Genomic DNA, 15,066 nt, shown 5'->3' with positions numbered 1-15,066 from the left:
CATTGTGGCATGTTTTGTAATTAGCCAATAGGATCCCTTTTTTTTCACACCAAGCATCAAGAGAAATTTGCATTGATCAAAAGTAACACCCTTATTTCATAAACAGGTTTGTTTTCACCATGTTGTGAAATAATTGGTTGATACATTTAGCTGAATGTAGCTAGGGTATGAGTATTGCATAGTTCTTGGGTTGCTAAAGTTGCTTACTTGTACACCTCTCTTATACTCCTTCCCGTGTGACCCTACTTCCACCAATTCTTTATGACACCATTCTGTATGTTTGAATTAAATTATGAAATTTCCTCCAAATTTTAACAATGATTTCCTTTGGATTAAAACAGAGTACCAACATTATTTTGTACAGAATGATTCAAGGTGTCACTGCAAATTTTATGAAATGATAGCTTGTAGGAATTTTTGTATGTTATGGTTTCAAGCTGCACTTGTGTGTATGAGCTGCAAAAAGCACCAGTGTAAGACAATACTGATTATTCACTTTTAATACTTTTTATAGTTATTATTTTGAATTTGAAAAGCATCATACCACTCAAAGAACTGTGTATTGTGGTCATCATTTGTTTAATTATTTGTGGCATTCATGATCAAATTCTTTAGGATAAGAGATTTGCTATAATGAACTTGATCAGCACAGTTGATGTATTCAAGTTATACCCTCCCTCGTGATGTTCCTGCAAGTTTGTAACCAGTAATTAAGGGAGAAAGGTGAGAAGAAACCAATCAGAATTTACTGGTAAGGCTAAGATTTTTTTTTCATCTAGGTTTGGGAAACCTAGCCTAGCATTTTACCATTTTCTATTTATTTTGAAAAATTCATTGGAAAACAGAAAAGAAAATCTGCAAGCTTAAGATGAGACTTATGCCTGCAAATTAGGTTTTATTTTCACATGCATGTGATGGGTAGCATGTAATTGAGGTTAAAACCCTTTCCTAATACAAGTTGGGCTAAATTATTCCTTAGGCTATAAGCAGTATTGGAAATGGAGACAGATTTGATATGGCTTTAATAATAATAGATAACACAATCAGAAGGAGAAAACTATTTTAAATTTGTGTTTTTCAGGGTAACATCTGTAAGGCCAATTTTCTGCAAAAAACCTCAAGAGCTGACCACAAAATATTTATATAGAAATGCAAATGAGAGATACTCTCCATACAGCTTACACACCCATGGATAAGGTGTTTGAATTTTTAATCCACTCCTTCATTAGATAGGAGAATCCTATCAGCTACTCTAGGTAGAATTGAAGCAGTTTTATAGTTAATAATTAAAATACCTTTATTCAGATGAGGAAAATTAAAAGTTACAATGAAGTGATTCAGAATATGAAAATTAGCCTGAGAATGTGAAAAAAAAAATTGAAATGCATCAATGAAGAAATATAAAATGGTTTCCGTGTTTACATAGCCTGATGTTATAAACATCTTTGTGAGATAAGAGAGATTAAAAGGGGAGACTGATGAAAATTTTAATCATGTCTATTTTCTGACCATGATTTTGTTGTAAACAAAAGGAATGATTGCTGAGGGTAAAGTGCTGTGTAGTGGATGGCCTGAGTAACGGGAAAGAATTTTTGATATTATTCTTCAAGACTCTTCATGCAAAATGTGTTTAAGGGGTTGAATTTTGCAAACATTTTGCTTGACTCAGAAAAATTGCAAGCCTCTGTATGTAAAAATTCTGTTGGGCAATAGCATCATCTGTTAAATAAATATATTGAAAATGTAGAAACAAAAAAAAATCAGCAAACAAGTCAGCTTTAGGAAAGGAAAAAGTCTTAATTAATGGTTAGACTTGGCTATGTGCAGTGTATATCACACAAGAGTTAAAAGATTATCATACTGTCACTCTATTATTAGCTAACTATGAACAGTCATCTACATGGAAGACAACACAAGAGCATTTCCTCCTTCCTTTTCCTTTTGCTGGTTATCTTCACTTTGACATTCACTTCTTGAAATTGCAGATGTAGTGAGCTTCTTCCAACGCTGAGAGGAAAAATTGAACACACTTATTTTTTTAGATTAAAATTTTTAATACACCAATAACAGTTTGGACATAATTTGAATGTTTCATTAAAAATGCAAAAGAGAAAATTTTTAAAGGTTAAGAAGAAATTTTTTTACATGAATAAACGGTTACCGGTCACCTCGCCACCAAGCAGACTCGCCACCAGCGAACTCGCCACCAAGGAACGATCTCGCCACCAACGTACTCGCCACCAAGCGAAGTCTTCTCGCCACCAACCACCAATAAAGAGATAAACTAGAATAAAGTAGTCGAGGAGAGTAGGATGTTCGAACGAGCACAATTCAAATCGGCCGATACGTTTGTGCGCTTGTCTGTATTTAAATTATGACCTTCAGCGACGTGTTAGATGTGTTCCGTTCCTAACTCATTGACATCGAAACGTATCGTGTTTGTCTTTTGCACGTAAGCGAGGAGAAATTGCAAAACTCGATGCGAGGAATAAAAAATTACTTGAGAGAAAATGAAACTTCATGGGAAGAAATAAGTGATGAAATGAAACTCGATAGCAGTTGTATTAAAACTAAACTTATCGGTTTCGAACGTGCTTTCAACAACATACGTTTATAAAGTTTGAGTACAGACAAGCGAACAAACTTATCGGTTTCGAACGTGCTTTCGACAACATACGTTTATAAAGTTTGAGTACAGACTTATCAGCTGAACATCCTACTGTCCTCGACTAATCTCTTTATTGGTGGTTGGTGGCGAGAAGACTTTGCTTGGTGGCGAGTACGTTGGTGGCAAGATCGTTCCTTGGTGGCGAGTTCGCTGGTGGCGAGTCTGCTTGGTGGCGAGGTGACTGGATACACTTTCATTTAAAACTTAATACCTTACTTTTAAAATTCCCCAGATCTATGAGAGCAATAAAACTTTATGTTCACACTTGACAAAATAAAGAATTTTTTGCAAGAGAATTCTTATGTGACTAACTAATGAATTGTGAGTATTTTCTTTGTGGACTCCCTGTGTTGCAGGTCCGCTATAATATGCCGAGTTTTTTATCTGTCTGAGCCGTTTTCTTTCCATTTCTCATATTTTTATTTTTTGGTCCCACAATTGATATATCACAACACTTGACATCCTCACCTTAGAACATTATAATATTGCCTACAACAAAATATTTTTTATCTCTTGTGTATAGATACCTCTCCTAAAGTTCCTTCAGTAGAGTAAAGCTTCACAATCATGTAAACAGGAATGCATAGAATTGATGCAAAAGCCATACACCAACCAATCACTTGCCCCCAAACAGGGTATTTAAAATTATTGTACTCCAGTGGCTTGTATGTCACCAGGCTGAATATAAATACGGCCTGAAAATGAATTTTAAAATAAGAGCCACAAACTGCTCTGCATTAGAGATGCCAAAAGCATAATATTAAGTACATTATGGACTGCAAAAGAAGTGGCTGTTGTCAAATCTTTCAACTTGTGCATCAATTAAGAAAAAATGTTTTCTGTCGTTTTTTAACTTAAAAATTACATTTAAGCAGTATCAAAAAAATTAAGAATGAACACAGTGAATATTATTCCCTCAAGTCTTTCCATTGTGAATATACTTGAATTCATGACTGTTTGAAAAGTACTCACCAGGCAGAAAAGTGGTGTAAGAAACTTCCAACACAATTTGCTCCAAGGGTTGATGCGAAATCCAATCATGGACTCCAAGTTATCATAGAATCTGTCTCCACCTGACAAATAAAAGACAATAAGAAACCAACTAAGTTATATTTAATCTTTGATACAAGCATGTTTTTACTCCCTTCTCTGACTCTTTGTCCAGGATGTCTCTTTTTCTATTGTTTCCAATAATATAATCATGTAAATGAACTTCACAAAAGTTCAGGTTAATTTGTGAGCCTTTTGAACATTTATCCAAAAGTAAAGAAAAAAATTATGAGAATAGAAAAGCTTTTTAATGCTACTTATGTGAGTCTTGATTTGTAGCAAAGTTGCCACAAATAGTCTCTATTACAACTACTTTCCAAACATTGTCTGCTTCTACTTGTAACCACATTAAGAAACTCAACTTTGCAAGGCTAGGCTTTGGCTAGTTGTTTCAAGAAAACTTGACAGGGGTTTTAAATTAAATTATGGTGTGGGTGCAGGATCGCCAGGTTTCTGGCCTCAATTTACATTTTATATAATATTTACACCACTGACCATAGACCCAGCCAACAGCAATACTCTGAAAGAGTGAGACCCACAGTAGAGCACTACCACTGGCAGAATATGTGTCAAATAACTGGAATACATACATTCCACCCTAAGAACCAAATATAAAACAGAATTGTTAGACATTCAGTTCAAATTCATTCTTCAACATAAGCTCATAAATAAATCTTTAAAAGTTGTCAGGAAACTTAAAAGGGGTGACCAGATACATCAATGATTACTTTTACTTTTTTGTGCTCTTTAAAAGACTCACACTGTAGCTACCAATAAAAGTCACATACGAATTTTATTGTTAATTCCATAGTGCAACATTTACCTCGGAAACCATTGACAGACCAATCAAAAACCAGAAAAAACAGCATATAGCAATGAAGATTTCCTTGCGGTAACCACATCTTAAATAATGAGGAAACAAGTCCACAATGGCTGTCACAAAACCTTCCACTCCAACAAACTGTAATGGTTAAAAAAAAACCTGCTGTGTTTACAATGACTTGTCACAGCATGACTATTCCAATAATAGAACACATTAAGTAATTATTCTTGAAGAGCAGGCTTTTACCCAATAATTTTAGAACTCCATACTTTTCATTAAAGCCACCTTCAATTTCAAGCTGCATGCTTGTACTTAGTACCTTTAGCACTACAAGACTCGTAAGTGAATACATACTTCAGGCCATCAATAAGCTTTGGTATAGTAAATACAAATACCTCACTATCAAGTCCTAGTAAGATCACCATGAAAAAGAACAGGATGGACCACAAAGGGGCAATTGGCATCTCTGCCACTGCTGCAGGGTAAGCAACAAATGCCAAACCAGGACCTGATAGAAAATATAAATCAGACATTTTAAAATGATACTATAATCATGAAAGATCATAAGAAAGACAGCATTCTTATAGGATAAAATTTCCCACATGTAGATCTGGAGTCCTATCATAAAGCACTCATGATTGGTTTACTATTCTTCACCTAAACCACTAATAACTATATACTGCCAAGTTGAATTTTTTTTTATTACCTCTTTCATTAGGATAGAAAGACATGCAAGGATTTGTACAACTTGAGGAACTTTACAATGAGTTTCCTGTTTGTCCCTTTACAGTAATCAAAGTCTGTGTATTCCAACACTTAAATCATAAAAGTCTTGCCATACCAATACCCTGAAGTCTGCATAGCTGAGAGCCTTTTTTTCTTCTTGAAAATAATGGTCACAGGAGAGTGAGGTCGAGTTCATACTTATTAATTTTTTCATAGTTTGTAAATTGTGTATTATTTTGAAGTAATTTAGAAAACCTGAAAAGGGGTATTATATTTAAAAGTAGTAACCATCCAAACATGAACATTAACAGCTTACTGTCTCCTCAAAAGAAAATGCTACAAGATGACTTCTGACACTTCAACTAACGTTTATAGAGGTTTCCCTATTCACCTTTGTAAAACTCTGTCACGTTTAAATATTTGGCCTTTTCACATACCATATATGACATCCAGAACTCTTTCACGTTCACACAAAATTCAAGATAATCACATTGAATTAATATTTTACTTTTCTAGTCTTAGCTAGTCTTATCCAATAAAAGATGAAGTAATGTCTTATCTCATTTGTTCAAGAACCATACAACGGTTCTCCACAAGCATAGCTTATCTTCAGAACTCTTCTTTCTCTTTCTTTCTTTTTTTTTGAGAACTTCCCTATGACAAAATATGCTGACTTTTGGAAATATACATTTATGAAGATCAACAATGTTTGCTGTCATCAAAATGTCCAAAAATTTGTTAGTAGTTTAGCTTTAGTAGTTTAGAGTAACCTTAACCTTTATAGATCATAACCATACCTGATTTAGCTACTTCTGCCACTGGCACTCCCTGTTTCTGTGCCATAAATCCCAGAATTGAAAAAATGACAAATCCTCCATACAAACTAGTCCCACTATTAACACAAGCAAATATGACACAATCCCTATGAAAGGAAACAAGAATAGCAAGTCAGAAACTTTTCTCACAATGCCATTAGGTGAACTAAAACTACAGCAATTGGCTGCCAAACTCTTGCAATTGACTTTGGTGGGATAAATGGCCAGCTTCTCAATTAAGGCTTACAACTGTTTTAAGTAGTAAAGGAAAGGGCCTACTTTGTGAAAGAACACAGATTATAAACAGTATTTTAATAGAAATGTTGAATTACCTCAATGTAAATTAATTTACATCAGAAATAATACTTTGACTCAAAACTTTACAACTTGATCCTTTAAAAAATAAATTGATAACTGACATGTTCCAAATTTAGTTTATATACATTCATCATTAGATACCTGTAGCAATTTGTTCTAAACTTGTTGTAGCTTCCTAGTGCTATAAGTGTTCCAAGACCAATAGAGTATGAAAAGAAAACCTGGGTTCCAGCATCTAGCCATACCTACATGCACATTAGAGACAAGATCACATATATACCTTAATACCTTTTAACTCATGCACAGTTAAAGTGTGGGGAGTGAATGCATCTTATCAGTGATGGCTGACTGATTGTTAAGTTTGGCAGATCAATTGGGGAGGACTTTTGTGGGGATGATGGCATATTAGCCCCCTAATCAGTGTGGCTGCAGCCAGTTACAGGATAAATTACCTGACCATCAGCTAGCCGAGTGAAATTTGGATTGAGATAAAACTTGATTCCTTCTCCTGCTCCAGGAAGTGTTACCGCACGAAACATTATTATGGTCAGCAACACATAAGGAAAAGTTGCAGTAAAATACACAACCTGGGAATGAAATGAGATATTTCAGTTAGTTGTATATTCAACATCAACCTAAAATAAGAAAATTGCATACTCCTTTCAACCATGTATTGATTTTGTTACTCAATGACGAGTTGCTCCTTGTGCTGCCACACTTTTTGTCATGTGAAACTGGTATCAAACATGTGCCCAGTAATTTCTCAATCAACATGTTGAGATTATTTTGATAATGACCACTAATGGTATGTGGTTCCACCTAGCTGACTATCCTGTTGAAACATAATTTTTAAAATTTTGCTTTTCTTTTCTTTTTACAATGCAGCATGTTATTCTTCACTTTATGGGCAAAGAGGTCAAAATTTATTTAATATTAAATTAAATGATTATAAGACTGTTTGAATGGACTTTTACCTGGAGGGGTTTAATTTACTTTTAATAGACTGTATTACTCTCTAACTTTTTGACTTCAGGCAAAGGATCAACTCTTTTTGGTAAATATATCATTCAAATCTGCATAAGGCAGTCAGCATAAAAATGAATAAGATCTACCTAAAAGGTTATAGAGCGATAAAACCACAAGGCAGGTATAAAGTACAATGAGTAAGACTTACTCTGCCAGTAGACTTAACACCCTTCCATACACAAAGGTAACAGATAATCCAACCAAGAAGCAGACACAAAGCAAGATCCCAGTTTATTATTCCTGGTTCATCAAGACCACCACTTATGCGCAGAACTCGATAGCTGAAACAAATTATTACAAAAAGAAAGGTAATTGAATAAGTGAGATGTTAAGTTTAGAGCTTGATAAAGAAATAGAGAAAGATGTTTTTCATCTTTTCATGAGCATGGGACAAAGAAAAAATTCTGAATTCCCATGAGGAATTGAACCTCAGACTTTCCGGAATCTGCACTCTGTCATGCTCTACCACTGAGACACAGAGACTCTGTGGTGAGTGAGGTCTCTTATGAGGTTAACCCTGCATACTTCTAGGATCAGCAATGTCAATAGTGTTGTGTTTGTAAATAGAATAAGAGAGGTGGTCAGTTTTGAGCTTGGTGAAGAAATAAAGAAAGATGTTTTTTGCCTTATCATGAGCATAGGACAGAGAAAAAAATTCTGAGTCCCCAAGAAAGTTAATTGTTACTAAAACATCGTGAAAGGTATGCACAATAGCCACTATATATAGATATAAAAAAAATGACACTTAAGACAGCTGGATTTCAGAGAGTGATAATTTATGAAATCCTTTATGGATGTCATTACATATGATGCTCATTAAAAGTTAAAACAATACTAGTAATCCCACTGGTTATTGAAATACACTTTTAAAAGGCATAGAATGCTTATCCTGACTTACTCCAAATATTCTTGGCTGGAAGAAACTTTTTGAAGAGTGACATTGGATGTAACATTTAAAGTTGCATTCAGCATTCCCACTGTAGAAACATTCTGTCCATTACTGTCTGAAGAACTTGGGCCAGCACCACTTAAATCTACACACTGCGGTGTATTCCATGGATTATCACAGTGAGACCATGGTAGTTTGGAAGTAAATGATGCAAACAAATAAAACAAAGCCCAGCCAAGGATAACTATGTAGTAAATGTTGAGAAACTGGACTATGACAACACTGGCATATCCAATACCTGCACCAAAAACAGTTACATTTCTGTTTAATATTGGGCTCATGCAGAAATCATACATTTTTACTCCCTGGGTAGCTCTCGTCCACTGTTTTCTATGGTAAATGGTGATGATTTTAAATTAATCATTTTAAGTCATGAAAGTGAAACCAGGTTAAGAGGAGAATATAAAACCTTTGTACACTTGCCAGACCATGTAGAGGAGTAATCAATGGCAAATATCTGAATAAAAATCCCAAGATGGTTACACCTCTAGCATCATAGAGATCTGGAACCCCAAAGTTATGTTTCTATGGTAACAAAATTATAAGGTCTTCATACTGCCGACAAATCATTGAGATATCCTTGTTGGGTTCTGTTTATGGTATCACAATTCCAAATTACTGATATGAATAAAAACAAGAGTTGTAAACAATATTCTTCTGTTACAGATTCCTTGTTATTTTTTTCCAAAACAGATAACATTGGACAGATGCAAATCTAACCATAGTAGCACTTTGAAAGTACTAACATTCAGCAAGCCAAGAGATGAGCTATTAGAACATAAGGCAACACCTGGGGCTTACATGTAACTGCCCACTTTAATAACTGAAAAGCCTTCTTTTTCATGTTTTATACACAAATATTGATAAGCCTTTTTTTGCCTCATTAACGTGTGCAACACTTTCACTCAAAGAATGTCAAGTTCAATACCTTGAAACAAAGGGCAAATCTTCCATGCGGTGATACCTCCCTGACTGGTAAACTGTCCCAGAGAAACCTCCAGGATAAGGATGGGAACTCCCGCAAGCACCAAGCAGATCAGGTATGGGATAAGGAAACATCCTACATGGTACATTAACATTACCAACAGCTTTAAATTTACTAATAAATAGCAACACATAATAATTTTCAGCTAACCACACCCTTCCAAAAAGTCATATATCTATTTTTTTAAGAAAAAATTAATGTCACTTTTGGTCATTCACTGTTTTAGTAACCTACTGCCTATAGTGTCGGTGTTGGCATTTATGATGAGCTGTTAACTGTGAAGTTGTTCTGTTGTTACAGAATTGAAGGATGTTGATTATTGTTGGTCTGTTTCACATTTGTCATTTGTCAGATGTTGACATTTGTTCATTATATCAGGGTATATTATACATATAGGCTTCTGGATTGTGTTCATTATAACAAGGATTTTGCTATATCGTGGCTCTTTAAATAGAGGTTCTGTCCCAAACATTTTGCTCTCAAGCTGAAGAGTATTGTTTGTTGTACCAAAGAATATGTCATATTAACTGAGGTTCATTATATCGAGGTTCTTCTGTATGATACATATAATGAATAATCTTTAGGAGAAAAGGCTGTGGCTGAATGCCCGGCAGCTGGGCATGGTCTCAAATAGACTAAATGCCTAGCAGTCAGAAATTTTCACACAATTTCCACCAAAGGCTCCTCCAAACTTCTTTAGAATATCAGATGTTTGTTTAGAAATCTCAAGCGATACCAAAAATTAATTTGTTGTCAACATTTGGAAATTCTATGCTTCTGATCAGGCATTTAGTCTATTTTAGACTGTGCTCAGCTCCTGGCATTTAGCTGCAGCAAAAAAGAAAACACTTCTCGTTTCTTGGCTTCAGCAGATAACTCAGACCTTGGCATTGGTAATTCTAGATATCAACATTGTCCAATGATTACTGCAGTCAGCATAAAACGTAGACTGCAGACCAGGGGTAAAATGGTCATTCCTAAAAAAACCTGCTTCCTTGAAGAAACTTCAAGAGTGAGCTGGGATGGAGGCCATGTAAGTCATGAGAGGCTGGTAATAATCGTCGTGGCAACTGATGTTTCAAACTTCACTTCCCCAGATAGTTTTGGTGTTGACATATTGTTTTAAGGTAAGAATGATTAGAAACAAAAGTGTTTGAATATGCAGTTCACAGCCGGCTAAATAAATTTCCTTTTTAAGGAATAAACAGTTCTGCTGAGCAAAATTTGGTAGCTTTAACATAGATATAGCTCATATGTACTTTGTTCAGCCTTGAAAGTGGTAGCAATAGACTTTCATTACACATCGGCAACTACTAGTTACAAGCAAGACTGTTCAATTTAATTCTTTTATTGGCTAAGCAGCAAAATAGTTGCAAAATCGCATCTGATAGACAAATTCTAGGGGCAAAGGAGAAATCTCTAATCACAAATGCAACAGTATCAGTCCCAATGGCAAGCCCTGACTGGCTATAATTCCCATGTGACCCCATGCGACCCCTGGTCTGCAGTCTTCAGTCTGCATTTTATCCTCAGTCTGCATTTTAACATCAGGTCTGCATTTTACATTGACCGATGATTGCTTTAATCATAAACATTACAATTTTCTCAAATGTGATTGGTGCATTAGCTGCTTTATTTTTCACGATCATTCTGTACGGTTGCAATCAAACAGGTGGCTGTAATTTGACACCTACAATTGGATAGTTGAAGCAGCCAATCATACTTAGTCCTTTCAGCAAAATTCACCAATCACAGAATTGATAACTATAGCAACAACCACGTATCCTAAAAAAAAGCTGTGGAATGTACAAAATCGAGGAATTTTTTTACTTAGAAATTGTTTCTACCAGATATGGTTGACCATAATGTTTTTGATGTTTTCGGAAATCGTAGCAGTTATGATAAACTGGTAACAGGACTTTGTGTCATCCAATTCTGTCTGTAATCATACTCCTGGTTGACAAATCAGATTCCTGCTTGGCGGTCGTCCGGTTTTGACAATCACTCGTATTATTACAGACCGAATTGGACTCCACTTGGTCCTATTACAATTATTAATTTATCATTTTGTGATCACTCGAAGTACATCTGACCGAATTAGACTTCACTCTGTCCATTTGTTTTGCTGTGACATCTTGAGCGATCATGATAAAACGCAGACTGCAGACTGCGCAGACTGTGAAATTTTTTTGTTTGCTTTTTTTTGAAACTGTGATTATACATATGATTACTCTTTTGGTAACGTTGGAACTGTTTCCAATTTTTGAACACCACATGACGAAATTTTACGGGGTTATCTAGAACACATTAATCTCCGATTCTATAGCAATGCATGCACTGCGTGTGTGTGTATAAAAATTAAGAGGACAATTTTCAAGTGACCAGCGGACAGGACTCGAGGTTCTATCAGTATTGTTTTAATTTTACCTAAAATCGAAAATGTAGGACAACGTGTGTCACCATTGGTTTGCATATATAGCTGTTTAGAGCTTGGAGTCTCACGAGGTTATTTGGTACGGTTGAAAGGTCGACGTCGCCTAAGATAAATTCCCGTCAGATGGAAAAAAAAATTTAACTGCACTCCTCTTTACTTTCTCTTTAGTTAGTAACCGTATCATTTAATCAAGAAACAAGGTAAAAAGCTATTCCTAGATTAAGGTTGTCCACAGTATTTGAAGTTTGCATTTGACACACATCAGTGACTCTCTCACACTTGCAAAATGTTTCGCCGGAATGTGATCGAAGGTTTTTTATGTTATTTCGAGCCGCAATGGAAACGTTTAGTTTTGTTTTATATTGTGGAAGCGAAAAGAAGTGCTTTAATCTGGCTCAGACTTGAGTTGTACTAGTTTTTTCTCAGGCCGCACAATATTGATGAAACTGGACTCCTTGTAACCGCTTCCGTTAGGATCGAAATACGTCACGAAATATTTTGTGGTTTGATTTACGCTACCGCTGGGATTACCGCAGTATAGATAGGCATAGCGTATAGCTCGCGTTTCAGTTCTTCAGAAGATCCCGCGAGATCAAGATCTGTTAGTGAAAACTAGAAGACAAGTTAGAGCGAAAATCTCGATAGAAATCAAGACCCGCGAACGTTGGTAAGCAGCAATCTAATTATCTTTAAGGCTGTGAAGCTATGTCGGTTTGTAATTCTGAAGTTATAGGTTTCGCTAGATTTCACTGCTTAAGTCTCTCTCTCAATATCACGTGCGCTTGGTTTTATGATCATTCCTTAGCTGTAAAAGAGACAAATATTTAAGTGATTTCTTAATGTAACTATTTCAGTTGACCGCTTTGATTCGATAAATGCCCTGAGGCCACAAGAATAGGAGTACGTAGGAACAATAAAGGAAAGAATCGTATGTCCATATTGGTTTGGTGTTTTCGATTGCGCGTGTAACAACCCGGGAACGAGACTTTCATTTCCAACTTGAGCGAAACCACTTACACTCCTATCGACGTCGATTGCGTGATAGGTTATGAATGAATTTGTCAGTGTCTCGCGACCTGAAACTGACAAAATTCTCCAGCAAGCAAAGCGCGGTCTGCACGGTCCGCAGTCGGCTTTTTATCATGACCGCATCTTGCGCGTGATTACTGCGAGCGAGTTTAAAGACAGTGCCTTTTTCTTCAAGGTAATTTTAAAGAGCTTGTAATATAGAGACTAAAAACTATCACTCTCTAATGTTTATACATGTTCAATAGTCCTGCCGTAAATGTGGTTCTAAATCTCTCCATTACTGTGTATCTCCAGGGTGCAGTCAGTGTAACACGCTGACTAGGGGTAAAATGGAGACTGAGGGTGAAATGCAGACTAATCATGAATCAACTAATGACTTTGGGGTCACGTGGGGTCACACAGGGTCACGTAAAGTCACGTGGCATTTATAGTCGGTCACGGCCCGCCATTGCGACCGATACTGTGGCATTTGCGATTAAAGATTTCCTTTTTGCAACTTAAATTTGTCTGTCAGTCCCGATTTTGCGAAAGAGAGAAATTCCCAAGCCAGCTCGGTTGCAGCTCCTTTTTCTTTTTTTGTGAGCTACGTTAAAGCTTATTCGTTATGTGATCGTCTTGACGACTTACCTCCACCATTCTTGAAGCACAGGTAAGGGAAGCGCCAAATGTTACCTAGGCCAACAGAAAACCCGATCAATGCAAGAATAAAATCGAGTTTTCCAACCCAAGTCTCACGTTCATTTTCGTTTGAGGCCATTAGGCTTAACTACAGCGAATACCAAACTAGGGAAGGCGGGAAATAACTTTCAGGGCATTCTACGCGTAACCTGTTGTTTCTGCTCCCTGTATGAAACAGGACCCAGTGGATAAACTTTCACTACATGATAAACACATGCACTACAGGAACTGGACACGTGTTCGCTGAGATGTCTCATCTCTATCATCGATGACAGGAAAATAAGTTTTAACCTTGATGCGATAAATTTCAGGCCTAATACCTGACCACGGTGATCATCACTTTTCAACAGCAACCAATCAGAAGAAAGGAAAAGTACAAAGCAAGGTGTCACAGAGCGTTACAGAGAGAGGGAAAACCCACTGAAATAATGAGAAATACAGCCAATAAGTCGACTAGTGCTCAAGATCCGAAAATAATAATGAACACTTTCTCGTACAGCCTTTGTGGTGATTTGCAACAAAAGGAATAGAAGCCACTATGACACTACGACTCACGGATTTGCGAAATTCACGTCCTTTATAAGGACGAAAATGTTACTGATGAGTAGTTGAATGGGTCGTTTATGATACAGGATTTAGTTTTTTAATTTTTATTTCGATCGTCTTAATACGTAAGAATACCATTGAGTGACCTGTAAGCACTTTCGTCACGAGAATTTCAAAGTCGTTTTGCCAATATTCGTGATTTCTTTGTCATTTAAAAATTACGTAACAGGTGGCCCCCTGATGTTGGATTGATTTGAATCAAGTCAACTCCCCGCTATCGGCCGCTCTCGTAAGCGAAAAGTTCTACTTATGGACATTTTTTCAATTCCCATTTTTACTTCCCAGTTAAACTCTGTATTTACAGATTCCTTGTATTCCTCTGTATTTACAGATTCCCGTGCCGACAGTCTCTCGTAGGCGGTCGCGAAAACTTTTCAAACTGAAAATTTGTTTGTTTACGCTCTCTCGTAAGCGGACACCTCATGGACTCTTGGCCGAAAAAAAATTGTCCTGAATTTGCAAATCAACGAAAATATGACCTTTGACAGAGCAACAGAATACTGGGACAATTACTCCGTGGGACAATTCCACTGACGGGCACTTCTTCCAATTCCCTTGGATGTCCGCATACGAGAGAGTTGACTGTGCATTTTTAAAGTGGTAGCATCCATAGTCTTCCCTGATGAAACAAAGAAACCGTTGGGGGAAATTTGAGAATCTTATCACGTCTTCAATTAAAGTTGTTTGGTTATTGGACATGAATCTTAAATCTAAATTCTTCTTTGGTGCTTTTGCATTCCTAACAAGGTTTATCGAGCTGCAAGCAATTGTTTCTTTTTTTTGGTCGAGTAACAGATAAAGAGCGATCATCAATTCAGAGTTCATGAGCTCAAAGAAAGACCAAGGAAGGGACAAGGAACTGCCATTGTTAATAGTGATATAAAACCCAATATATATAACTCAAAATCGTTCGGTAGGGATAAAACAGTTCGTCAATCATCAACCACAAGATAGACCAA

General features: G+C 36.3%; 1 protein-coding gene and 2 long non-coding RNA genes across 5 annotated transcripts; 2 read left to right on the top strand and 1 right to left on the bottom strand.

The window, feature by feature from the left end:
* Positions 1-874: 874 nt before the first annotated feature.
* Positions 875-13,673, bottom strand: LOC113673622 (sodium- and chloride-dependent taurine transporter). Of its 3 annotated transcripts, none has more exons than XM_027190034.2 (13): positions 13,451-13,673; positions 9,304-9,435; positions 8,325-8,613; positions 7,575-7,707; positions 6,853-6,987; positions 6,542-6,645; positions 6,065-6,189; positions 4,937-5,049; positions 4,542-4,679; positions 4,214-4,316; positions 3,641-3,741; positions 3,196-3,363; positions 875-2,007 (listed from the first exon to the last, which is right to left on the bottom strand). In XM_027190034.2, exons 1-13 carry the CDS (start codon positions 13,578-13,580, stop codon positions 1,897-1,899), a joined length of 1,782 nt encoding a protein of 593 aa, XP_027045835.2. In that variant the 5' UTR covers positions 13,581-13,673; the 3' UTR covers positions 875-1,896. The 3 variants fall into 3 exon arrangements, 2 of the variants coding, with proteins under 2 accessions (XP_027045835.2, XP_089048385.1); XR_016182513.1 differs by having other exon boundaries at positions 1,690-2,007; positions 3,196-3,395; XM_089192259.1 differs by lacking the exon at positions 3,196-3,363.
* On the top strand, positions 7,594-14,239 carry LOC149035388 (uncharacterized). The gene is made up of 4 exons (XR_016182516.1): positions 7,594-7,734; positions 9,287-9,415; positions 10,230-10,487; positions 13,852-14,239. It is a non-coding gene; the product is annotated as an uncharacterized LOC149035388 (long non-coding RNA).
* LOC149035389 (uncharacterized) lies at positions 12,330-12,733 on the top strand. Its single transcript, XR_016182517.1, has 2 exons — positions 12,330-12,461; positions 12,649-12,733. It is a non-coding gene; the product is annotated as an uncharacterized LOC149035389 (long non-coding RNA).
* Positions 14,240-15,066: the final 827 nt, after the last annotated feature.

The sequence above is a fragment of the Pocillopora damicornis genome, chromosome 13 (genome assembly GCF_964200805.1).
Source record: "Pocillopora damicornis chromosome 13, jaPocDami1.2, whole genome shotgun sequence".
Lineage (NCBI taxonomy): Eukaryota > Metazoa > Cnidaria > Anthozoa > Scleractinia > Pocilloporidae > Pocillopora > Pocillopora damicornis.
The sequence above is the reverse complement of the archived record's forward strand: the minus strand, read 5'-3'. Positions and strand labels throughout refer to the sequence as shown.

Bases quoted from the DNA above. Each gene is read 5' to 3' on its own strand.
- LOC113673622 (XM_027190034.2), bottom strand. From the start codon at position 13,580: ATGGCCTCAAACGAAAATGAACGTGAGACTTGGGTTGGAAAACTCGAT. The intron at 7,708-8,324 runs GTAAGTCAGGAT...AATTTGTTTCAG, and splicing joins TCCAGCCAAGAATATTTGGA to CTATCGAGTTCTGCGCATAA. The intron at 6,646-6,852 runs GTAATTTATCCT...ATGTGCATGTAG, and splicing joins CTCGGCTAGCTGATGGTCAG to GTATGGCTAGATGCTGGAAC.